General features: G+C 35.1%; 1 protein-coding gene across 2 annotated transcripts in view; it reads right to left on the bottom strand.

The window, feature by feature from the left end:
* Window positions 1-8,380: 8,380 nt before the first annotated feature.
* The window catches only part of LOC145666500 (uncharacterized), an 89,874-nt gene continuing 70,900 nt past the window's right edge, over window positions 8,381-27,354 (bottom strand). Inside the window, exons 2-3 of one of the 2 annotated variants that reach the window (XM_081733767.1) lie at window positions 12,702-13,057; window positions 8,381-11,064 (exon numbers count right to left, since the gene is read on the bottom strand). In XM_081733767.1, the coding sequence (XP_081589893.1) occupies window positions 9,352-9,894 (543 nt within the window). In that variant the 5' untranslated portion in view covers window positions 9,895-11,064; window positions 12,702-13,057 and the 3' untranslated portion in view covers window positions 8,381-9,351. Of the gene's footprint in view, window positions 11,065-12,701; window positions 13,058-16,801; window positions 17,127-27,354 lie in introns of those variants that run through there. The other variant, XR_014127761.1, reaches the window with a different exon arrangement.

The raw sequence follows: 27,354 nt of genomic DNA, 5'->3' as shown, positions 1-27,354 counted from the left end.
GTCATATGAAAGTACTTGGTTAGTACCGGATTGTACCACAATGAGTTTTAGTTTAACCATAATAGATTATGAAAAATTAGGAAAACAAAATTGGGGGACTGTGTGAACCTGGCCCCCACAACGTTGTACAAACGACTTGGTTGGCTCATTTGAAAGATTTTCGTTTGTACCGGATTGTACCGTAGTTTGTTTCGTTTGTACCGTCCTGGATTATGAAAAATTAACGATACAAAATGGGGGCTCAGATCAAGCAGGCCCTTAAATCACGACTTAATACAGGGGGTACACATGAGTTTTGTATGTCATATGAAAGTACTTGGTTAGTAGCGGAATGTAAGACAATGATTTTAGTTTGATCTAGATTTAGGTTTGTGGGTTAAACTGGCCCGCACAACTTATGTTTCATTAAAATTCACATCCAAACGGTATCAAATATTTTTACCCGATATGTACAAATTTGTAACGCCAAAATTAAAGTTTGTACCCTCATCAATTTCGAAAAAGATTTGATTTTTGATACCGGTAACGGGTGAAGCAAAGCCGCACAACTCTTTTTCTTTCCAATTCGAATCAAAATGGCACCATAAATTGGTACCCATACTTACCAATTTGTACCACCAAATTAGAATTTATACCTCCACCAATTTCGAGAAATTTTAGTTTTGATGGCGGGTCAAACTGGATTGCACAACTTATTTTCCTTTCAAATTCGAATCACAACGGTACCAGAAAATTGTACCCACTATGCGCCCACTTGTACCACGAAAATTAGAATTTGTACACACTACTTATTTCGACAAAATTGGGATGTAATGGAGGATCAATATGACGTCAACTGGTCTACACAACACATTTTATTTCAATTCGAATGAAAACGGTACTAAAACTTTGTAAACAATATGTGCCAGTTTGTACCTCCAAAACTATGATTTGCACCCTCACCAATTTCGCAAGAATTGAATTTTTAATGTCGAGTCAAGTAGGCTTGCACACTTTTTCTTCCCAATTCAAATCAATACGGTATCAGAACTCTGTACCCAATGTGTACCAATTTGTAACACCAAAATTAGAATTTATATCCCAAGAAATTTCGTGGAGCGTGGCATTTCACGTCAGACAGAATTTTGTTGGCAGGTCAAACTTGCCCACACAACTTATTTTTCTTTCCAATTTGAATCAAAATTGTTCAAAAATTTGTACCCGATATGTACAACTTTTTCAACAAAAATTAGAATTTCTAGCCCCACCAATTTCGAGGAACTTGAATTTTTGATGGCGGTTCAAATTGACTCACAAACACTTTCTTTCCAATTTGAATCTAAAACCTTACAAAAATTTTTACCCATTATGTACCAATTTGAACTACCAAAATAAGAATTTGTACCTTCACCAATTTCGAGAAATTTGAATTTTTGTTAGGAGGTCAATCTGGCGAGCACAAAAATTTTTCTTCCCAATTCGAATCAAAACTGTACCAAAAACTTGTAGCCAATATGTAACAACTTGTATCACCAAAACTAGAATTTGTACAGCAACCAATTTCAAGAAATATGAATTTAATTGCAGGTAAAACTGGCCGGCCAACTTATTTTTGTTTCAAATTCGAATCAAAACCTCACCAAAAATTTGAACAAAATATGTACCTATTTGTACCGCCGCAATTAGAATTTGTACCCCCACTAATTTCGAGAAATTATAATTTTTGGTGGCGGGTGAAACTGGCCCGCATAACTTATTTTTCTTTGCAATTCGAATGAAAACGGTACCAATAATGTGTACTCGATATGTATCAATCTCTACCATTAAAATTAGAATTTGTACCCTTATCGATTTGGAGAAATTTGAATTTTCAATGCTGGAGCCAACTTAACGTCGAAACTTGGCTCGCGCAACACATTTGGTTTACGAATTCGGATTAAAATGTTACCAAAAGTTTGTGCCAAGTAAGTACCAGTTTGTACTCTCAAAATTAGAATTTCCAACCTTACCAATTTCTAGAAATTTAAATTTTCATTGCAGTCTTCCTGGGCATGGCAATCCCTTTCTTTTGTATTCAATCAAAATAGTATTCGATTCGAACGAGAACGTGCAACCAAATTTCCCCGCAATTCATAAAAGCAGAACGGAAAATTTGCTTATGATTTGCATGAGCAAAATCATGTATGAATAAAGAAATTGTTATTCAACGAACGGAAAATTTATCACCAAGTCAACTCTTTCAGGCCAAAGGCTTATTCAGAATACATATGAAAATTGACCAAATTTTTTTAGATAATTTGTAACAAAAAAATATTACATTGTACTTGCATCAATTCAATAAATCTAAAATGCTTACTCAAATATGTTTATCTATTTGATCTCAAGGTAAACCAGAGAAACACATTTTTTAAAATTCGACATCACTACTTCGCAAATGAATTTGTTACTATTTCCATTAAACATTTTAACTCTGGAGTGTATTATTGATGGTAACTGAATTTGTAAAAATTTGTATAAGCAAAATTAGAATTTAGACTCTATTTTCGAAGCGGAGATATGAGTGGATAGAGATGACTCCACAGAACTGATCCTCTGAATGAGTTCTATAATAAAAATTAATATTGTCCATTTTCACAAATGGTTGGGGAAAAAATCACTCGCTCATAAATATTTTGGAGTTATCAACATATGTAGATGTTTGACTCTCTCTCCCCCAACCAAGTTGTACAAATGCCAATGCTATCCTTTAATCTGCCGCCTATCGAACAACTTGTTTTGTGATAATGCTTTCCTTTATTCTTTCTAACATTTGGTACACCGTAGAAAAATATTAAAATAATTTTGTCTTCGGTGTTTATAGATGGCGCAAACTGATATCTATTTGGCACAAATTTTTGGTAACATTTTGATTCGAATTAATAAAAGAAATGTGTTGGGCGAGCCAGGTTTCGACGTCAAGTTGGATCGAGTATTGAGAATTCAAATTTCTCAAAATTGGTAGTTGCACAAATTCTAATTTTTGTGGTACAAATTGGTACATATGAGGTACATATTTTCGATACCATTTCGATCCGAATTGGAAAGAGAATAAGTTGTAGGGGCCAGCTTGACGTTGCCACCAAAAATTCAAATTTCTCGAAATAACTGGGGATACAAATTTAATTTTGGTGGTACAAATTGGTACATATTGAGTACAAAATTTTAATACTGTACTGATTCGAATTAGAAAGATAAACAAGTTGTGCAGGCCAGCTTGAACCGCCAACATAAATTCAAATTTCTTGATATTGGTGGAGGTACAAATTCTAACTTTGGTGGTACAAATTGGTACATATTGGGTACAAATATTTGGTACCGTTTTGATTCTAATTTTAATGAAAATGTGTTGTCCGGGCCAGCTTGTCATCAACCTGGCCCGCCATCAAAAATTCTAATTTCTCGAAATTAGTGGGGGTAGAAATTCTAATTTTGTTGATACAAATTTCTACATATAGGGTACAAATTTTTGGTACCGTTTTGATTCGAACTAGAATGAAAAAAACCAGTGGAGGAGAACTTTTACCACCACAAAAATTCAAATTTCTCGAAATTAATTGGAGTATAACTAATTTTCGTCGTACAAATTGGTACATATTGGGTATCAACATTTGTTGCCATTTTGATTCGAATTGGAAGGAAAAAGAGTTCTTCGGCTCTGCTTCACCTGTTATATGTGAAAATTTCTTTTTTTTCGAAATTAGTGAGGGTACAGATTTTAAGTTTGGCGGTACAAATCGGTACATATAGGGTACATGTGTTTGGTACAGTTTTGATTCGAATTTTAAAATCAAATAAGTTGTGCGGATCAGTTTAACCCGCATATTTAAATTCGTATTTCTCGAAATTGGTGGGGATATATATTCTAATTTTGATACTGCAAATTCGTAAATATTGGCTACAATTTTTTTGATACCGTGTTGATTCGAATTTGAAAGAAAAATAAGTTGCCCAAGCCAGCATGACCCTCCATCAGAAATTAAAATTTCTAGATATTGATGCGGGTTCTAATTCTAATTTTAGTGATACGAATTGGTACAGATCTGCTACAAATTTTTGGTCCCGTTTTGATTCGAATTGTAAAGAAAAATAAGTCATGAGGGTCGATCCGCCATCAAAAATTCACAATTCTCGAAATTGGTGGGAGTACAAATCTAAATTTTGTGGTACAAATTGCGTACAAATTTTTGGTAACGCTTTGATTGGAATTGGAAAGAAAAACAAAGTTGTGCGGGCCAGCGTGACACATCAAAAATTTAAATTTGTAGAAATTGGTGGGAGTAAAAATTCTTACAAATTTTTGATATTGTTTTCATTCGAATTGAACAGAAAAATATGTGTGGGCCTGTTTGACTCGCCATCAAAAATTAAAATTTCTCGAAATTCATGGGGGATCAAATTGTAATTTTCGTAATACAAATTAGTATATATTGGTTACAAATTTTTGGTGCCGTTTCGATTCAAATTCGAAGGAAATAAAGTTCTGCGGGTCATTTTAATCCGCCAATAAAATGCATGTTTGTCGAAATTGGTGGTAGTACAGATTCTAATTTTGGTGCTACAAATTGGTATATATTGGGTACAAATTTTGGTACCGGTTTAGTTGGAATTGAGACGAAAAATGACTTGTGCTGTCCAGATTGACTAGATTGACTTCCCAACAAAAGTTCAATTTTCTCAAAAAATATTCGGGCTACAATTTCTAATTTTTGTGGTACAGATTGGTGCATATTGGATACAAGTTTTGGTAGTTTTTTTGCTTCGAATTGAAAAGGAAAATAAGTTCTCCAGCCCAGCCTGACGCGCCATTAAAAATTCATAATTCCCGGAATTTGTGGGGGTAGAAATCTTAATTTTGGTGGTAAAAATTGGTATATATTGGGTACAAATTTTTGGTTCGAATTAGAAAGAAAATAAAGTGCGTTCCAGCTTGACCCACCAACAAAATTCAAACGTCTACTAGCTGGTAAGAGTTCAAATTCTTATTTTGCTGGTACAAATTGGCATATATTGGGAACAAATTTTTGGTACCGTTTTCATTCGAATTGAAAAAAATATATATGTTTTCTGGATCAGTTTGACCTGCCATCAAAAATTCAAATTTCTCGAAATTGATGGCGGTACAAATTCTAACTTTGATGCTATAAATTGATACATACTGGTACAAATTTTTGGTGACGTTTTGATTCGAATTGAAAGAAAACAAACATGTGCGGGCCAGGTTGACCTGCCATGACAAATTCAAGTTTCTCGAAAGTCATATGTATCCTGTGTTTCAAAACTTGATTAGAATGTTTGCTTGAATTGGAAACCCAGTTTGTTCCGTTAATTTAACATAATCTACGGCGGTAAAAACGAAACAAACTACGGTACAATCCGGTACAAACGAAAATCTTTCAAATGAGCCAACTAAATCGTTTGTACAACGTGGTGGGGGGTCAGGTTCACACAGCCTCCCAATTTTGTTTTCTTAATTTTTCATAATCTATTATGGCTAAAATAAAACTCTTTGTGGTACAATCCTGTACTAACCAAGTACTTTTATGTGGCATAAAAAGTAATGTGTACCCTGTGTATTAAGTCGTGATTTGGGGGCCTGTTTGATCTGGGCCCCCATTTTGTTTCGTTAATTTTTCATAATCCAGAACGGTACAAACGAAACAAACTACGGTACAATCCGGCACAAACGAAAATCTTTCAAATGAGCCAACTAAATCGTTTGTAGGACGTGGTGGTGGGGGGGCCAGGTTCACACAGTCCCCCAATTTTCTTTTCTTAATTTTTCATAATCTATTACGGCTAAAATAAAACTCTTTGTGGTACAATCCGGTAGTAACCAAGTACTTTTACGTGATATACAAAAATCATGTGTACCCGGTGTATTAAGTCGTGATTTGGGGGTCTGTTTGATCTGGGCCCCCATTTTGTAACTTTAATTTTTCATAATTCAGAACGGTACAAACGAAACAAACTACGGTACAATCCGGTACAAACGAAAATCTTTCAAATGAGCCAACTAAATCGTTTGTAGGACGTGGTGGTGGGGGGGCCAGGTTCACACAGTCCCCCAATTTTCTTTTCTTAATTTTTCATAATCTATTATGGCTAAAATAAAACTCTTTGTGGTACAATCCGGTACTAACCAAGTACTTTTATGTGATATACAAAAATCATGTGTATCCAGTGTATTAAGTCGTGATTTGGGGGCCTGTTTGATCTGGGTCCCCATTTTGTTTCGTTAATTTTTCATAATCCAGAACGGTACAAACGAAACAAACTACGGTACAATCCGGTACAAACGAAAATCTTTCAAATGAGCCAACTAAATCGTTTGTACGACGTGGTGGGGGGCCAGGTTCACACAGCCCCCCAATTTTGTTTTCTTAATTTTTCATAATCTATTATGGCTAAAATAAAACTCTTTGTGGTAAAATCCGGTACTAACCATGTACTTTCATATCGCTTACTAAAATCATGTGTATCCAGTGTATAAAGTCGTGATTTGGGGGCCTGTTTGATCTGGGCCCTCATTTTGTTTCGTTAATTTTTCATAATCCAGAACGGTACAAACAAAACAAACTACGGTACAATGCGGTACAAACGAAGATCTTTCAAATGAGCCAATTAAATCGATCCTAGGACAATGTGGGGGGGCTGCGTGAACTTGGCCCCCACTTTGTTTTCTTAATTTCTCATACTGCAGTACAGTACAAACAAAAATATTTGCGGTACAAACCGGTACAAACGAAGTACTTTTTATTGATATGCGGAAATCGTTTGTATCGAGAGGTGGGGGGGCCAGGTTCACAAGGGTTGTGTATGGACTGTTGTTTTCCTTTCGTACACTGGTACATATCTGTATATATATAAATATATATATATAGTAATAATGAATGATTGTGTGGGTGCGAAGTAAGGAATACAATTTTGCTTTCCGTATCTATTGTTTGGTGGTGAAGAATTGTGGCCAAAATTAGGCAAAATAGATTTAAATTATTTATGCTCAAACATAAAGAACATAAAAGAATACGAGTCTTCGGCTTCACATTTGAGAAGTGTTTTAAAATTCACACTTTTTCGGAAAGTAAATATTGCTTCGCAGTTGGACAGGTCTTATAGGAGAAAACTTGAAGAGCACATAGAAGACAGACAGAGCAGATGCGTAATGAATATGATCATAACTATGTTCATTTTCGAGACGTTTTAAACTACTTGTAGCTTAAAGGGGACACTACTAAACTAACTAACAACCTCCAACCTGGGAGTATTCAGAAGATTAATAAATTTTAGCTCAGAATTAGATGTTGCTTTGAGAAAACTTAGAAAACCTACAGAGCTTAAAGGGACATCCAAAACGATCTTGAATGAGTTCCTACAGGTAATGCTTGAGGTTTGTCAGGAAAGAATACCATACGAAATTATCGAAACTGATTTTCTGGGTATTATAGCCGATGAAACAAGTGATCTCAAATATATTTCAAATGTACTTCATATTGATTCGATGTTGTTTTTTGGTACGTAGTTCAATGCAGAGATTTCTCTTTTTATATATATAACGAACTGTTTTCAGTCTACGCTGTAGATAAAATTTCGATCACTGTCAGGGATGTCGGCTTGCTAGAATTAATTGTTCGGAATAATCTAGGAAAACCATTTAGTGAATCTACAAAGCTTCTCAAATTGATATTAACTGTACCTATGACGTTAGGAGAAGGGTATTTTTACACATTGAATAGAATTAAAATATTTTAAAAGGATACGATGTTTCAAGAAACAGTATTGGCATTCAACAAAAAAGACCAGATAATGGGAATACTAGACTTTAACGAGTTTGTAATAGAAAATTTGCTGTAATTAAAAGAATATATTTTCTATTTAAGTAGGATGAGTAATTGGATAAAATTTTCTTATTTTTAGTTTTTCGCCATAATTATATTCATTTTCACATACCACAGTATGTGCGTCTAAATTTATGTTGATTAGTTATTGAATCCAGTTTATATCTTCTGTTTCCGATTGTTCGTACTACAACACGCGAAACAAGCATTCACCAGCTGCCACTGCTATATGATGTGTCAATATGTATACATATATATATATAGGGGAGACTAGGGAGGTATGAGACAAAATTCGCTTAAGATTTTTTTCTTTGTAACCATGGACCATACTTAAATGAATTTTTGTCTTGTGTTAGCTTCAAGTTTCAGCTATATATGTAAATTTTATTGAGTTCCATTTTGCATTACGAAGAAAATTATACACATTTTTCTGACACTGTCCGAAATGTCTCAAAACTCTCTAAGTTAGGGAGGTCTGAGACATGCCCAAGGGAGGATTGAGACAGCTTAACAAATTTACATGTTGACAAAATTATGTGGATTTATTGACAAGCAGACTTATTAACAAAAACACGTATTTTAGATCTAGAATACAATGAAAATAAATCTTTGTACTAGGTCTACAATGTGTTTTCAAGATCAAATATATTCTAGACCTATATACACGCGAAATTAAGTTTGTGACCAGTTTCAGTGAGATCATGTAAATGGTGAGAAAGAGCAAAATTAAAATGTTTGTATGATTACAAACTCTATTATATGTGATTAAAATTCTAGAAAAACAATGATAAAAAAGAAATCAAATCCTATGGCCTATATGTGAAACACAAATGAGGCTCCGATTTCCAGTGAGGTTCTTGCCCAGTTTAAGAAATCGTCGAAAACTGGCAAAAAGTATACGATCTATATGAATTCCACTAGTGAGCATTCACATGATTCACAAAAACAAACGCAATTATATTCAATTCTACAAAAGAAACGGATCCTTACTTGCTGTACAAGAACCTGCTTATAAACAGGCGTCTTCAATGTCCATCATCGCAAATTAACGTTTGCAAAAGAAATTGAGAATATGACGTATCTCTTCATTCTCTTAGTTCCTCCAGAATGCAAGGGAGGTGGCAGCTTATACAAAATGTCATACAATGGCACATTTGCCAAATCTGGCACATCAGGGTAATAGAATTTGCTTCTGTCCTTACGGCGTAAGAAACTTATTTCACATTCTTGATAACCATGGCAAACATTTTGCACATGCCCTACATAATGAACGCACGTGTTCTTAGTTGGAAATTTTACGAGAAGAAAGTCACCAACTTCAATATCATCCATACAATTCACTTCCATTTCGTAGTTGTTTTCATCACTATCCTCAAATTCTATTTCATTACTTGAATCATCAAACGAAAGATTTTCACTAGATGAAGTATGATCGCCTGGAGTAAGTTTACTAAATTTTCTTTTCTTTTCTGCTGGAAACAATCCCTTTGTTTGAGACTTACAATTTTTCTTTCTGGATTCCTGAAGAAGTACGTCTGCTTCTATTTGTTCCTTCACTGGAGTGTCGGTTAGGACTCTGGAACCTATTTTTTTCTGTTAGAATATTTTTTCTTGGTGTAGCGTTTGGAAGGGGTCTAAATGCAGTTGGAGAAACTATCACACTTTCAGTACTCTTACCGGGATTATTGCTTGACGAAAATAATTCCTTGTGGTTATTGTCACGACTTGTAGAAGGTTCTACGTCATTGAATGTAACTGGCAAACTGAGATACTGAGAGTCTTCGGCTGCGATAGCCGAATCACTAAGACCACTGATCATAAAATCTTCATTCACGGTTACACTGGAAGATACTACTTGCTCACTAGGATCTACCTGAATCGCATTGGAAGCAGATGTGCTTGATTGTTGTCCTGTAGATGGTTTTTCATAATTTTCAGTAATGAGAGGCGGTTTAGGGCAACGTGTTAGTCGAAGGAAGAAAATCGGATTCATCAAACACATCTCTATTGAAAGGAAATATTCTTGTTTTATTAAAACCATTAACAATATGCCTTGGTGTGAAGCTTAGAGGAAATGCAGCTCCCACCAAATTAGGAATCTCATAGATTGAAATGGTACTTCCAGGGTGAGACATCAGCCATTCGTCTGCTTTTTTGTTGTAGAATGATTTGAAGGAAAAAACACTGACATATCCAGTGGCTGAAGTCTGTGACTTGTATGTGGAGGAATCGTTAGCAATATTATTCCATTATCCTTGGCTTTCTGGATGGAAGCTATAGATATATGACTCTCGTGGTTATCTAACAGTAGCAGAAACTTTCTTTCCTGAGAACAACCTGAATGTTTAATGAAATGATCCAAAAATATGTAAAAATTTCCTTCGTCATCCAACCAGATACATGAGCGGTGCCTGAACTTCCAACTGGAGAACCAGACAACATATGCTGTTTAAAGTGAACACGAGGGAAAACAAAAAACGGAAGAATGCTATTCCCTGTTGCGTTTACTGTGCAACACATTGTGACTAGTGAACCTCTTTCAGCAGACGTTGATTTACCAATTTGTTTAGCTCCTTTTTTGCAATTATTTTTAGAGGTTTGTGGCATGTTGTAACTGCAGTTTCATCAACATTCCATATTTGACGAGGCTCAATCTTTTCTTTCATCAACACTTGCTCTAGATTGGTAAAGAAGGATGAAACATTAGCTTTATTGAAGCTAGTAGCTCGAGATAAACTTGTAGCTTGAGAAGTTATAAGCGATAGATTGGGATGTCTATGCATAAACTTTAAATACCAATCATAACCTGCTCTTTTTCTCTGTTCCCACTGTGGCGGCATTTTCTTTTGATTAGCTAAAGCATACTCGTAAGCCAACTCACCAAATAGCCAATACCGAAAGTCTGTAATTTGTCTTTGCTGCAGCAATTAGATATTCTTCTAGAAGTGCTTCTTCTCTATCAGAAAAAATCTGGGAACACTTCCTGTTCGGAAAATAAAATATAGTTTCATCGGGAGCACTTTCTTTTGCTTTCTTCACATAACGAGATAAAGTTTGCTTATCTATTACAAATCTTCTTGAGGTTGATCGTAGTCTTCTGCCATTAATGACTTCACGCACAGCAGTTTCCATGACATGCTCTGGAACTGTGACACGATCAGTTCGTCTCTTCCATCGAAAAGGCATTGTAGTAGGTTCCTAACACCGTTACCTGTAATGAAAAAAATACAAATTGCAATCGTTGACTTAGGCTAAAGGATTAATTCAAAATTTTAAACTACTGCTTTAGAATATATGGAGAACGATTTTTAAAACTATTGTTTTAACCTATCTGGAGAACGATTTATGAGGAAGGTGAATAAACTATCTTCTCAGTTCTCTGTAGACCTGTGACAATAAAAAATATTTTAATTTCCTGAGGATCCCTCCTGTAATTTTTAGATTGCACCAAGACTATTAGAGACTTATGACCTTAATTTTAATATTACAATAATATGAATAAGTGCTGGGCTCAGTATGAGGCAAACATCCTTGATTTTCAATCCTTATCACCCTGCATCGCTTCACTGCATCGAATCACAAATTGTAAATTGCTTTCACATGTATGCTAGTTATGCCCTGTAAATAAACTTGTTATTTCATATTAGTCTACGAACATTAACGCAAAAGTTTAACTAAAACTCAACTTTCGGCAAATAAGGAAAATATCTCGGGTGCTGATTAAACCATCTACAACTAAAAACTCAAAAGGCAGTCAACGAAACCGCAATACTGAAAACACTGACATGGTGAACGTCATATTTCTAAGCGAATCTAATCTAACTTAACCTTACCTTCCCTACTTTAACCCAACATAATCTAACTGAAATTTTTGATCTGTCGGCTTTTGGTGGTTCGTTGTCTGTCTCTCGTGTGGTGATATTTTTATTTTCTGTATATTGAACGCAACAAAATATTTTATGTTATTACAATAATGATCTTTGTGAATGTAAATTTTCTATCAAATGCGTGTATAACATACAATTCTGTGTGTAAATTTCCTTGTCCTTGTAAAAATTCTGTTTTTTTAAGTAGAAAGGGACAAATTGTACTGAATAAAAATTTTCACATCATACAGAAAATTAATCTAATCTAACGAAATTTTGTCGTGTAAAAGTATTCTTAACTGAATAATATGACAATTGAAGGATAACCTTTCAGCTCAAATATCACGTTAGTAGGCTAAAATGTGCAGCCGAACTGAAAAGGAATTTGTGGTTATGCGTAGAGGAATAAGGATATAAAGAAGTGATTTACAGCACACAGTAGAGTTGACAAACAAAAACTAGGAGACATCATTTCGTCCGACCTAAGAAAATGATAAAACGAAGAATCATTTTTAATTCACAGAAAATTAGCTATAGTTCCCTATCTAAGGGGAACTTTTCAAATAAATGTTTACCACCTACAGAAGTCTACTTCTGCCTGCAGGTAGCTTACTAACCAACGCTCACATTCTTATTTTCTCTCCCTATTTAATATGCATTGCATTAAATTCAATATTACCTTATTAGCAAATTAAATAATAGGCATATCAATCAATATATGGTGGGAGGATTGAGACAGTCATTGGCAGGGAGGCTTGAGGCGTCTCAAGCCTCCCCACCGAAGATGTCTGAACCCTCCCTTTCCCGCCATCTCAGGTTTTCCTTTTTCGTGTAAATTACTTTGTTCTAAATTACATTCCGAGTGTTTCGAATGAACATCGAAATTCGAGTCTTTCAATGTACATATAGTAATAAAACATAATCCAGTTCAATACTTGTTGAATACATTCCATAAGTAGTAGCCTACATTTACTCGACCTACCTGAAAACAGTTTTTTCACTCTCCGCTCTAAACTGTAGCGTCCACTTCTTTTGATTTCAACTCAACAAATAACTATCCAGAGCCGTTATCTCCTGCAGGAAGAACAATTTCAGTGTTGCCAACTGAACAGAATTATAACCATTGTCTCATTCCTCCCTTGTCTCAAACCTCTCTAGTCCAATATAAGTAACGGCTCTGGTCCTCCGTTACTCCGACCAGTTTCAGTGAGCTAATCCAATTTCTGGCAACGTTATCTGCTGATCTACATCCTCTGCTTTCGCCAACACAAACAAAATCCCGTACCAAATTAGTCTGGACATCATATTATTTTTAATTATTCGACTTCCAAATGAACTCTGAAATTAATTAAAATTATCGAATTACTATTTTTATTCCTTTTTATTTATATTAGCAATTTATTTATTTATTCAATTTAATTATTTATGTATTTAATTTGAGAATATATTTAATTGTTTATTTATTTCTCTACTTAGTTATACCTGAGGTACACTCTTTGCTAAATTTCTGTACAAAATATAAAATTCTCTAATTATTCATATACTCTAATCAAAAAAATTCACTAATCTCTGTGACCAATACATGTTTATCGGTTCAGAATGTTAACATATCTTCATTTACTCAGATATTGATGAGGCTTTGGTTAAGTCCCAACCGCCTTACTGGCTGGTCACCCATAAACATGCATTGTGCAGAGATTATTTTTATTTTCTATTAATATTTACTACTTTCTAAAAAATCCAAAATTCCATCCTTCTCCATATTCTATTTCTTCCATTCCTAATCATCATTATCTGAATCCTGGTCTTCCTCTTCTTCATCTTCCTTCTCTTCCTTCGAACTTACAAACGGTTTAATTCTCCTATCATCGGTATCTACTTTCTTTTCACCTTTTGATGTTTCATATTTTACTCTATAGGAATTATTATTGACTTTCTCTAATATAACGCCTCTTATATTGTATCTTCCGCCAAAACAACATGGTATACCAGCTCGTACCATCTCGTTAATCTAAATTTCCTGACCGATCTCAAAACTTGGTTGTTCGTGTTTGCCGATCTCAATTTGCTTTTTCTGTGCTCTAAACCGTTTTTGTAAATTTCGATAGGCTAACTTCCTTGCTTCTTTAACAGTCAGTATCCTGGTTTCATTTTCCACATTTTCGCATGGTATATCCAAATCCTGTTCCAAGAATGTCTTAGGTTCTTGTCCAGTCAACAGATAATACGGCGAATACCCTGTTCCATCATGTACTTGAGTATTTATCGTAAAAATTATACTGGGTAAAACCTCGTCCCAATTAGTAAATTCTTTATTGATATAGTGCTTCATCATTTGTTGTATTGTTCCGATTGCACGTTCCGCTGCTCCCACGGAGTAATGCGCATTTGTATTTGCAAAAGGAAGATTCATCCCGAATCTTTCAGCCATTTCCTCCATTATTTTACTCTTGTGGCCTGAAAGTCGGTCCAAATTTAGATATTCGGGCACTACATGCTTCGTAATTATCTCAAATATCACTTGTGCAATTATTTCTGCAGTAATTGCCGGAACAACTCTTGCTATTACATACCGCGTTGCATTGTCTACAAAAACCAAAACATACTTATTCCGGTGATTTTTAGATCTTTTAAACGGTCCAATTTCATCCAGGGTTACAAATTGGAACGGCGCATAATTTGGATAAGTCTGCGCATGAAACTGAATCCTTCCAGACTTTTCCTTTTGAACTTGACAGCTAATGCATTCTTTCACCTTTTCATAGAAAAACTTTTTCATGTTTGGAAAATATATAGCTCTTAATGCTCTTTTATAACACTTCAGTACAATTCAGTGTGAGCGAAAAAACCGTTCGGCAGCACTTCCATCAACTTGGGAAGCACTACAAGTTTGGGTCGATGTGTTCCACATGATTGGATCCGGGCCAGAAGGCAACGCGAGCAGATACCTGTGTTTCTTTGCTGTCTTGTCTGAGGAAGGAGTCATTTCTGGACAGATTGTTGCCATATGATGAGAAGTGGGTCCTGTACGAAGCTCCACGGCGCAGTCATCATTGGTTAGCATCACACAAACCGGTTCCAAAACAGCCGGAACGAGCACTGCACCAAAAGAAGGTCCTCCTGTGTGTTTGGTGCAATGCTCGTGGCATCGTGCATCGAGATCAGCTACGAGCTTGTCAGAGCATTAATGCAACTGTGTACTGTCAGCAGTTGAGTCGTGTTCAAGAACAACTCAAAACTCGAGCCAGCACATCTGAATCGCAGTGATCCTCCTGTTACAGGATAACGCTAAGCCCCATGTGGCTAGGATGACCAGGACACCATTCTACGCCTTGGTTGGGAAACACTCCTCCATCCGCCATACTCCTCGGACATTGCGCCATCCGATTATCACCTGTTCTACCGCGATGGAATCCATGGCCTTCGAGAACGTTGGAAGAAGGTCGTCAATGCTGATGGAACTATTTTTAATTTTCCAGGTACGTCTTAGGTGATATATCGATGTTCGAAGGGTGTGGGTGAAAAAGCGACAAAAGTTCCTTGGTTACCTTTATAATAACAAATCTCCGCCTCCTTTGGAGACAAGGGGTACGCTCGAACCAAAAGTATAACATCTTTTCCAGTTAGTAGTTGAGGTATGAAAGATTTTAAAATTTTGCAAACTGTAGGTAGCCTTTCGATTATTTACTTATATTTTTCCTCTTAGAGACAGAACCTCAAAGTACGTTTTTATCTTTGTAAATACCTTGCGAAACTTAAATTTTGATGAGAACACAAGCAAGCATTCTACTTTTTATTTTATCTATTGATTTATTTATTTATTTTGTAACAGGTTGAACTAGATCTGTTGAATAACTAAAGGTTCTTACAAATCTTCACATTCCTTTTATGAAACATGCTTTTATTTTACATTTTTGCTCCTGAAAATGAAATGAAATGAAATCTGTAGTTTAACGTTCCACGTTTATGCCGGTTAGGCTAAAGGAGACGGAGATGATGAGAGATGAGTGAAATGGTGGAATGAAGAAAGTGGGAGGAAACGGGAGAACCCCGAGAAAACCCACGAGCACGGTGCTTGTCCACCACAAAGTCCACACGGCGCCAGCTGGGATCGAACCATCGACTCTAAGCACCGGAGGTGAACGCTCTACCACTGAGCCACCGCGCCCCCCGAATGTTTGCTCCTGTAGGTCCTTAAATCTATTGTTAAAATAGTTGAGTTTATGGAAGTTTAATAGAATATTTTTTTCACCATTGTAATAACTGGCTTTGTATTTATAAATTTTATATTTTTTAATCAATTTTCTAGTAAAAATTTCAGCAAATACAACAATATCAAGTTCTTCTTCTCAATTTGCCCATATATATATATATATATATATATATATATATATATATATATACAGGGTGTTCGAGAAGTCCTTCCCTGATTACAGAAATTGATAACTCAGGCTAGAATTAAGATAGAAATATGAAACTGGTGTTGAATTGTTTACAAACTATAAAAGTTTTTGTCTATGTTAGGTTTGTTCTGTTTTACCAAGTCTCAATTTTGTTTGTTTTAGGTGTGTAGTACGTAAGTAAGAAGCACAAGAAGCCATGCCAACCAACCAGGAGAAGGCACAGTGTGTCCTGTGGTACCATGAGACACGATCACCAACCACGGTGCAGAGACAGTTCCAGACAACATTTGGGAGGACTCCACCTGATGTCAAGAGCATTAAAGTCTGGTATGAGAAGTTCAAGAACACAGGGTCGGTTGCTGACCTTCCGAGGTCTGGTCTACCAAGAACCTCAGCAGACACGGTGGAGTCTACGTGCTACCAAGGGTGCTCATGTGGAAGTGTACTGATGTGACCAAAACTTTTATAGTTTGTAAACAATTCAACACCAGTTTCATATTTCTATCTTATTTCTAGCCTGAGTTGTCAATTTCTGTAATCAGGGAAGGACTTTTCGGACACCCTATATATATATATATATATATATATATATATATATATATATATATATATATATATATATATATATATGTTGTTATACACTTTTGAACTTAGAAAAGAATCAAGATTATTCTGGGGGCAATTTCTAGTAGCCATGAAATAGATGTGGAGATACTTCAGAACTTCGTTACTGCTACTTCAGAACTTTATGTGAAACTATGGTACCCGATGACTCCAACCCCACATAGAGTTTTAATTCATGGCCCAGCGATCATAAAATATGCTATTTTGCCTATTGAGCAACTGTGAGAGGAGGCAGCTGAGGCTTGAAACAAACATTTTCGACTTAGAGGATGCGGTTCAGCAATAATAGCAGCCGTCTTCAATGAGCGACATCCTAATCGTGTCCTCCAGCCGAAAGGATAGTTTCGATTCTTTCTTCTCGAATTAACATCCCATCCTACCTACAAGAAAAAATAGAGACAGTCAGTTTCCTCCATACAGTGCTCCATACATAACAAAATTTAAGTCTGAAAGATAACATAACCTATCCTAAATTCATTTACTACTTCAAAACTGTTGCAGATTTAAAAAAATACTCTACCGTTGTATTTCTCTTCGAACGAGGTTGTTGTCACACGATCATATTGCCATTTAAAATATATAAGTTGATTCCAATATGGAGACCACGTTATAAAGTTTCTCCCTACAACGAACATGGACCCAAAATGACTTCGGATCGACTGCATTTACAGTTTCTCAAATATTTAGCCCAGTCCAGAATTTTGTCCACACCCTGTATAGTATATCAAAAAATATGTATTGGTGTTTCTATTTTATGTTTATGTTACTCTTTTTATCCATTATTTTATGTAGTAAATGTTAATTAATATCAAAACTAAGAATTTTCTCTTAAAATGCTTCAAAGTATTTACGATAGACAGTTTAAAGCAATAAAAAATAATTAATATACAAGATAATATAATTTCCCTGATTTCCCTGACTGTTCAAAACTGCAGGAGTAGGTTTTGCCTATAATGCACTGCACTACACTGCACAGTAACTATTTTAAACTTTCTTAGACAATTACAATAGTAAAATTCAGTTATCAATTTTTTACGTTCACAAAAAATGAAGTCATAGCAATCCTTTTTACCCTTTTTATGTGTAACACACACATACAGACACAAAATACTACAACAATCATCCAATGGAACACAGTTCTATCAATTGCTGTTTTTTTTCAATCGTGAACACAGTTCGTAGTTTTTAATCACACTGGTTTTTATTCTGAATTAACAACTTCTTAAATTTTTTCTGCAAAAATATCTATCAGTTGAATAATAAATGCATCATTATGAATTGGTTTTTCGTAAGTATGGAAAATTGTTTTATTTTATTAAAAGTACGGTAATGCATCTTCTGAAACTGATGCAGAATTTCATCTTGTATGTCCATATCAGTAATAATGCTTATCACAATTGTCTTCAATATATTTTATCTAACAGAATGCAGTTATGGTTTGTTGTGTCCTCTTGTATATCCACTGCAAAGAAGCAAGCTTCTTCTTTTAGCCTCCCACATTTGAAACGTGTTTATTAGACATTGAATTATTATGTGAATGTTATTGCAGTAACAGGTGCATACATCTTCAACAGTACCTTCATTAGACATTTTCCCTTCTAATCTCCAGCCCCATTGTAGAACTTTCACCGGATCTTTTATTGTTTTATTTGGAACGCCCACTTAAAACAGGTTTGAACAAGTATGGCATGATAAATGAAAAACAATTTCACCCTGAAACACCAGTTTTTTATTTTATATTGCCACTAAATTCTTTTATGATTATGGAGTGTACTTGTATTCTTATGTTCAGTTTATGACTACATCTTCTCATCAGAAGACTAACATTTTCGCTTTCACATATTTGAAAGAAAAAAAAATGTTCACTGTATCCACCTAATTATTTTTCAATGCATAAGTGGTAACATTTTGAATTTTCGGTACATGCTGAACCAGTAATGTTATATTTTAATTTTTGTTCTCGTTTTAATAAAGACTATCCCACTTATAGTGTATAATATATTTAAAAGTCAGAGGAGAGGCCTTTCTAATTCTTATCTACTAGATTGTCCTACACTTAGGTCTTTCTATTCGTCATTTCCCACTTTGAGCATCCTAAGGTGATCCTATTCATTTTCTTACTTTTGACCATACTTAGGTCTCTCTAATGGTCATTTTCCGACTTTGAGCACGCTTAGGCCTTCCTAATGGACATTTTTATACTTTGAGCATGCTTAAGTCTTCCTATCCCTCATTTTACCCCTTTCAACACACTTTGCTTCCGGCACTGCTTGCAAAACAATATATTCACAGACTACTTTCCGCGTAAAATTCAGCAGAGTTATCACCAGGAGGCAACAGCTGTTCTACTATCGCAGAAAGTATGTACACAAATAACCAAAACGAACAATACCTGAAAACAATACTTTTCAAACGCAATAGGTAAAATCAAATGGTAACGAAAACCCGTTAAGTGTTAAGGACCATGACAATGTTGGCATTGCATACTGTAGGTTGCGGACATATGTTGCATTTGCTGGCCAAACCATCTATTTTGGTCTTTGCTGCAAACACGTAGATTCACATTTATACTCGATAATCTCGGAATGCTAATATTGATCACAGCAGAGTACACTTTCCATCGATAGATAGATACTGTGACCTTGATACTTAACATATCCTTAGATGATGAAAAGCTCAAAGAAAAATTAATTCCTAACAATATTTTAGTAAACTGTGCAAATTATGAAGTTTCCAACACAACCCTGCACTCCTCCTTCTTATGTTCGAATAACTATTTCATGAAATTGGAATTTATTTTTACGGATAAGGTGTAGTATATCTCCTATTTATCTGTTTTCTTTTTTTCTGGAACATATATGCTGTACATTCAAACAAGTACATACTCAAATATCTTTATAGGTATTTGTATTAGGCTACACATCTCTAATGCAATGGTTTCTTGTTCGATCCCCCACACTCATGTCTCCCTTCATCTCATTTAATTCATCCACTTGTCTTAAAAGGGGTTCTTCATACCCGCTAGAAAGAAAGATTTCAGTTCAGGTTCTTGAGACCATTCATCTTGTTGGTATTCAAAAGCTTTAACTATATGACGTACAATGTATGTCAGCCCTAACTTTTGTAGTGCTTACTTATCAGTTATTTAGTCTTCAAAACAGAAAAGATAGACAAAATTTGGAATTAATCCTAATAGTTTTATTTTTCCAAAGAATTGATGACAAATATATCAGCACGTTAGCCATATTCCGTATTGCTTTGAGGAATTCAATTCCTATTTTGTATTCTTTCTTTCGTAATGTGTAACATATTAAAATTCCGTAGGGACCACAGCTTATTTCTCTTAATTTTAATTATTTTAGTTCTGAAAGAACTTCCTTGTTAAAATCTGTGTGAAAGTATAAAGAAGTCATTCTTAAAATAGTAATTGAATAAACAAAATCATTCAAAAAGTTCTTGACCAATATACATGTATTCATGTAACCAGTTTAAACCATGATCATATATTCATCCATTCCTATTGAATCTCAAGATCGACATGTTGGGAAAGAAATAAATGATGTGAACTATCAAATTGTTGTTGAGAAAGATAGGAACATGTTTGCAGAACCATGGTGCTTACTGAATCCATACTTTTTTTCGGATTGCAATGGCTCAGTGGTAAAGTGCTCACCTCTTGTGCATCTTGTTTAGAATGGCATTCATTTGTCACCAACAACTGTCTCTCTTAGCTTAAAGGATATAATCATAGTACGTTAAACTGATCGCGCAAACTGCCTTAACCCTTTTGGTATCCTATGGTACAATTTGTACCATACGCGTTTTTCATGGTACATTGCGTTATTTCTCTTCTATTTGAGCTTTTTCGTCCGGTCTTTTTTGTTTTCCAAGTCCAGAGGCCTTGTAGAAGACATTACGTATGGTTTCAGACCGTCCTGCGTCCAGACATAGGAGGTGATGACGTCATAAGTCAAAAATTTATTTTCTCATTTTCTAAGCCTATGTTCAATATTTTTTGGTGGGCTTATTTTTCTACGTAGAAGATTGAAATTTTGCACAAACATTCAGTCCACCGAGTAGTATTTACCAGATTTTTTGTTCCGATATCAGTGCTAAAACAGGGGAGAACCAGAGGAGCAAAGGGGTAAAAAAAAAGTATTTTTTACCCCCAAAATTCCGTTTTTCGTCATTTTCCCGTCTCACATACATGATAGGACCACGTGAGTCATACCGTCTGAAAGGCAGTTCCATTCTGAAGAGAACGACGGTTGAATTATTATTCTAGGGTAATTAGGACCGTCTCAGTGAATTTTTATCCAAATATACTTCTGTATAGGGTAAAAGTGGGGCATGGTAGGGTATTTTTTCACGTAGAAGATTGAAATTTTGCACAAACACTCAGTCCACCGAGTAGTATTTACCAGAAGTTTTTTCCGATTTCTGCGTAAAAACAGGGGGGTCCAGAGAGGCAAAAGTTGAAAAAAGGGAAATTTTGCCCCAAAAATCCCTTTTTTCAGGAATTTCCCGCCTTAGATACATGATGGAGACATGTGAATGATACCGCCTGAAAGACAGTTCTATTCTGAAGAGAATGATTGGCGAATTATAGTCCTAGGGTAATTAGGGATGTCTCAGGAATTTTTTTCCCTGAGATCATAGTGTTTTATGGTAATTTGGGACATTGTGGGAATTTTTGGTACAAATTCTCTCGCCCTTACTATTCAAGATAGAAACTTGAAATTTGGTACACACATTCAGTATACCAAGTACTATTTATCAGATTTTTTTAGATTGCTACGATCACACAGGGGGGTCCAGGGGGGGCAAAGTTCGAGAAAAAAATTTTTCCCTCCGAAATTTTCATTTTGACATTTTTTCCCGCTTCTGGTATATGGTATGGGCATGCAAGTGATACCATTTGAAAGCCAGCTCTATTCTGAAGAGAACGAGGTATGGACCATGATCCTAGGATAAATAGTGACTTTGCAGTAGCTGCTTGACTGAAAGTCTAAAAAATAGCACAAAATGCCAGGATCCTAAAGGAGTTAAGTGGTAGAACATTGGTCTCACATTCAGGATAATTCCAAACACTATCACAGGTCCTCTATAGCTGAGCGGTTAACCTACGCACCTTTGACGTGTAATTTTTATTCGTTCGAAACAGTTTCTAGTCCCACATTCCATTTTTAACAGGGAGTATTATTGTAAATAATACCGAAAGAACAAATAAGTTAACAGCGACTTCTTCGTACGAGCACAACTAAATTTTGTTCATAGCTTCCTACGGCAAGCGAATCTGTTAATAATACTCCCAAGGGTTTGATTCCTGGCGGGAGTTTATCTGGTTCGTATCCAACATTACCCTGTAGTCTACAGGCTGTAGGGCCATGTCTCGTGTAGTCTCGCTGTTGAGCAGATCGTTAAACTCAACTCCAAACACCAGCACCAACACAACACTCCGAGTAACTATATTACTAGCTGTTAAATAAATAAATATGTCTTTTGAAGGCAATATTATTACATTCCTTCTATACTTTTTTTCTTTCTTGGGATACCCCATACTTTTATTCCACTACTACTACCCATGTCTTCAAAAGATAGTCAAAATACAGAAAATATTTGTTTTTTAAGTTTCCTAGCTGATTATCAGTTCCATTAGTTTGACAATAGTAATCCTATAGTAAATCATTAATAAACATCCTGTCCTATAGTAAATCATATATACCATCATCGGTACTACTAGTGCCATCTAGCGGCAGAATTCTGAATTAGACGCTAGTTGGATAACACACACGTATGTCAGACATTGTCCCGTATAATTATATATATATATATATATATATATATATATATATATATATATATATATATATATATATATATATATATATATATATATATATATATATATTTATGGTGAGTAGATTACTGTTTATTTCAATAAATAGTATATTTTATTGCATATGTCTTCATTGTATGATGTGTCAGTACATATTCGCTATTTCAATTTTAATGTGAGCCACTAGGTAATACTAACATAAGCAAAACATGTCTTTCATGCGCTAGGTTTCTCTCATCCGCAAGATTGAGGCATTTTCAATACCCCCATAAAAGTCCATATATGTTTTGGTGATCTTAACATTAAACTAAACTATTGACGATCAATACAAGTATGAGTAGACTTAACAGTAAGATGAACTATTAGGGTGAATAGGGCATGAATAACTCCTCTCAGTATTGCAATAAGTATTCAGTTGGGAATGTTTAATAGCAACAGATACGGGCACAGACACCCCTTCTCGCAGTAAAGTAAAAAGTATTCAGTTGGGAAAACCTACTAGCAACAGATACGGGCATACTCCCTTCTCCCAGTATTGCAGTAAACGTTCAGTTAGGAATCCTATTACCAAAAAGACGAAATGAACGGTCTTCAATGATGCAGAAAGTCTAGGGGGACTAGCTAAAAACAGGCAAGCGTAAACGCCTTCTCTCTCCCAGCTAGGTTCGCTTTGGGGAAACCAACTATAAAACAACATAAATAGCGCCCGGTGAGGCAGAAAAAAGTCTAGGGGGAATTTACTATTAAAACACTGTCATAAACGCCCTCATAACATCACTGCATGTATGTATGCTGTAACTTCTTGGGTTTTCTTCCAAGTCCTAAAACCAGCTCGGGGACGCGGCAGAAGTCCTAAATGGCAGAAGTCCTAAAATGCAGAAGTCCTAAACGGCATTAGACCTAAAATGCACAAGTCCTAAAAATTATTTCGCGGCACAAGTCCTAAATGGCAGAAGTCCTAAAGTGCAGAAGTCCTAAAGTGCAGAAGTCCTAAAGTGCAGAAGTCCTAAAATGCAGAAGTCCTAAAAGGCAGAAGTCCTAAAAATCATACCGAGGCAGAAGTCCTAAAGTGCAGAAGTCCTAAAGTGCAGAAGTCCTAAAAATCTCTTGTGGCGCTACCATCGCGTCCGTAAGAAGAATACTGTCAATCTGTTAGTCAAGTTTTAGATATACTGTTTCATATTACAGAGCCTTAGTTCTTACAAGTTATTTGTATAAATACCTATTCTATCGTTCTGAAATAATAAATAAATAAATAAATAAATAAATAAATAAATGAAGCCTATTGTCCTTTCTTGCTCTTTCCATGATATATTTCTATGTTGACAAGATTTTAACTTTCTACCAAATGTGATTCCCAGATCTTTCATAATGTCTGTTTTTCTCTATTTCCACACCATTGACTTCATATTAGTAACATAATATTGTGTTTTAGTTATGTACGTCATAAATTTTGCTTTCCTTGTGTTGTTTTGAAGTAAATTATTTTTACACATATATTTCTTGTACAGAAGTCTTTCTGTAGCAAATAATTGTCATATTCGTAATTAACTACTCCTGGGATACGGCTGTTTCGGTGTAGGACGTTTTGGTGCAGGGCGTTTCGGTGTACGGATTGCTCGGTGTAAGGACGTTCGCCGGTTAAGGTCAGGCTGGTTCGGTGTAAAAGTTCTAATGTTTACACCGAAACGTCCACTCTTCAAAATGAAAATTATTCGTTAGGGAGAAATAAATTCACGAAGTAGAATATATAAATTAATAAATAAAATAAAAATTAAATGTTTCTGTAATTGGCAAGGGTTACTTATTTATAGTGAGTCCCCTCGCTTCACTCTATGTCAGAACTTCTTATATCCTCAAATATTATAATTATTAATTGATTGGGAAAACGTTTTACGGTAATGATATATAGTAAAAAAGTGTGTGATGCATAAACATTGTGTACACCACACACACCTTATTACGACAATAACTGTGCACAAATCGCAAAATGCTGCACAATCTTTGAAAGAAAATTTTCAAACACAGATGGTTTTTCTTCCAATAACCGCTTTTATATCATGCATACCCAATAAGATTAGCAAATCTAGGAAAAGAAAACTGATTATGAATCAGTGATGAGATCTTAATTATATTATTACGGAGATGTAAATTCATGTTATAGTTGTAGAGAAGGACAGTGTCAGAAAAATGTCTCAAGAAAATTTTTAACGGCCTAAAGAACACAACAAGAGGCTGAATCCTACCAGTTGTTCCTGCAGAAATTGTTTCTATTATGAGTTACTCTTTTGTTCTTAAACGTGTTTAATAATTACAGCAAATGAAGGATGTTTATAATAGAATGTGAAAGAATACAGTTTTAAAAGAATTAAACTACGTCAACATGTTAAAATAATTAAAAGAACCTAATTAATTAGCCACTTTGTACTCTCATTTGCTTAACTGGAATAACCGAGGCCTAAAGGAAAAAGAGTTTTCTGCCCAAATCTTATAAGCAGTGGGATAGTTTAATATTATAGAAATTGACCCTCCTTCCCCTTAGAAGTGTAATTTTCAAGATACTGAAACATATAGTATTTTATTACTTTTAGTTAAAAGTTCAAATACCGAGTTTCACGCATCTAGCTTAAACAAATCCTTCCTTAATTTATTTACATATTTTCTGAGTAAGTAATGGGGAATTCGAACATTAAAAAAGTGCTCCCTTTGCTCTTTCCTTTTTATGTGTTCAATTTTCAGTTTTTTTTAACAGGAAAGATTATATGCCAAGTTTCATTTTACTAGCTTCAGAAACTTGCGAGATACACTACCCTTTAAAAAAATCTTGCCCCACCCGTTTTACGATACTTATTTCCAAAAATTCTTTCTTATGTCCTGCTTTCATAAGAAAATTATATTTTATAATTAAAATTTAACGACTCTACTTGTAGTAGTATGCCCAAAAAATCACTCATCTTTACTCTTTTATATAAGAGTACAGAAGATAAATACAGTCAAACAAATGGATTTCCATGAACAGTTTCCGATTTCTTATAACTACCTGATTCGTACATTTCCCACAAGCTGTGATTTTAAATTTACGCTCTGTCAAGGTCCAGGTTTCAAAAAGGAACTAACTGGAAATATAATAATATTATGTATTTGTGTACATGTGTAATATGTATAAATTTATTGTCTTATTGAAGCTTTCGTAATCTGGAAATAAACTTTTGATTTGCTTTTAATATATAAAAATCATGCTCCCCTAGAAAAATTTGCAGGCTACACCCCTAAATGACTATGTAGTAATTTCTGCAAAAATGGCACAGGACCTAAAATTTAGGCCTAATGCCTATATTTTTAGGACTTGTGCCATTTAAGACTTATTAATGTCACCCACTGTATTGCATAATAAATGTTCTTTGCTCAATTTTAAATTTACTGCGTTCTTTATGTATACAGTTGGTATTTAATGTTCACTCGTGAAATGTCTAGTGAGCTTTTGTCCTAATTAAGTAAACTTTGGTGGATTTTTGTCCTACTCTTAATAAAATACGCTCCGCACAGTATATATTGCAATTCTGAATGTTTGCTTGGTTTCAGAAGTCTGGTAAAATATTCTTTTTAAACATTTTTTTATTATTTATTTATTTATTTATTCTTGTTTTAGGAATTTGTCTTGGGATTCTCGTATCTCCATTCGAAAGAAACGAATTTCTTAACAAATTATGTAATTAATTCTTAGAATGAAATAGGTTGTATTATGTAATTCGTGTATAAGTGCAGAACAGATAGTGATAATAACGATCTTAGTAGTACAAATATAGCTGTTACTGTTGGAATTAGATACGTTCGTAACATTATTGCCAACTAGTTGCTGCATCGTCCCAATTTCGTGTGGTGGTGGCGAATTTCAGAACTAAAGCAAGTGAATGATAAAGGCACAAGTCCTAAATGGCAGAAGTCCTAAACGGCAGAAGTCCTAAAGTGCAGAAGTCCTAAAATGCAGAAGTCCTAAAGTGCAGAAGTCCTAAAATGCAGAAGTCCTAAAGTGCAGAAGTCCTAAAATGCAGAAGTCCTAAAGTGCAGAAGTCCTAAAATTTAGGTCTAGTGCCCATATTTTTAGGACTTCTGCATTTTAGGACTTCTGCACTTTAGGACTTCTGGATGTCACCCACCAGCTCTAACAAGATTTCTTACATTTTTCAGAGGGGCTTCTCGCTGGTGCATGTCCAAGACGAAACAGCGATAAAACAACCTCTAACATCATTTTTCTTACCAAAATACGGACCAATATTTTTTACGTCTTTGAACAGATCACTGTTTATTCCGTATCGCAAAGGTTGCAATGGCAATACTGTTCCGACGCAAGTCCGAAGGGGACCCTCCTTAGTTTTCATGATCAAAAATATGGAAAGCGCTATTTACGCTAGTTCGATTCTATGGCTGGGTAGCCAACTTGTGGCGTTACATTTTACAGTAATTAGAATTCTGGCTGTGTACGCCAGACTTGAAAAGTACCATGTTAAATCCTGGCTACGGGAAGCCAAACTTGAAACGTAACATTTACTCTAGTTCGTAGCTGACGTTAGGGGAAAGGAGAAAAAAAAATATTGGGTCGCCGATATATTCCTTTCTTACGCTACAATTATAGACCAATAAGCACAACGTAACTTAAATCCAGACTCTTGCACACTAATGGCATCGCCGGTATGGAGAAGGAGGAAGAATAAAAACAATCATCATTTCGAAACAACACCACGTACCTTGTAATCATATTTATTTAACTC

The sequence above is a fragment of the Thermobia domestica genome, chromosome 12 (assembly GCF_964235325.1).
Source record: "Thermobia domestica chromosome 12, izTheDome1.hap1.1, whole genome shotgun sequence".
NCBI classification, from domain to species: Eukaryota; Metazoa; Arthropoda; class Insecta; order Zygentoma; family Lepismatidae; genus Thermobia; species Thermobia domestica.
The sequence above is the reverse complement of the archived record's forward strand: the minus strand, read 5'-3'. Positions and strand labels throughout refer to the sequence as shown.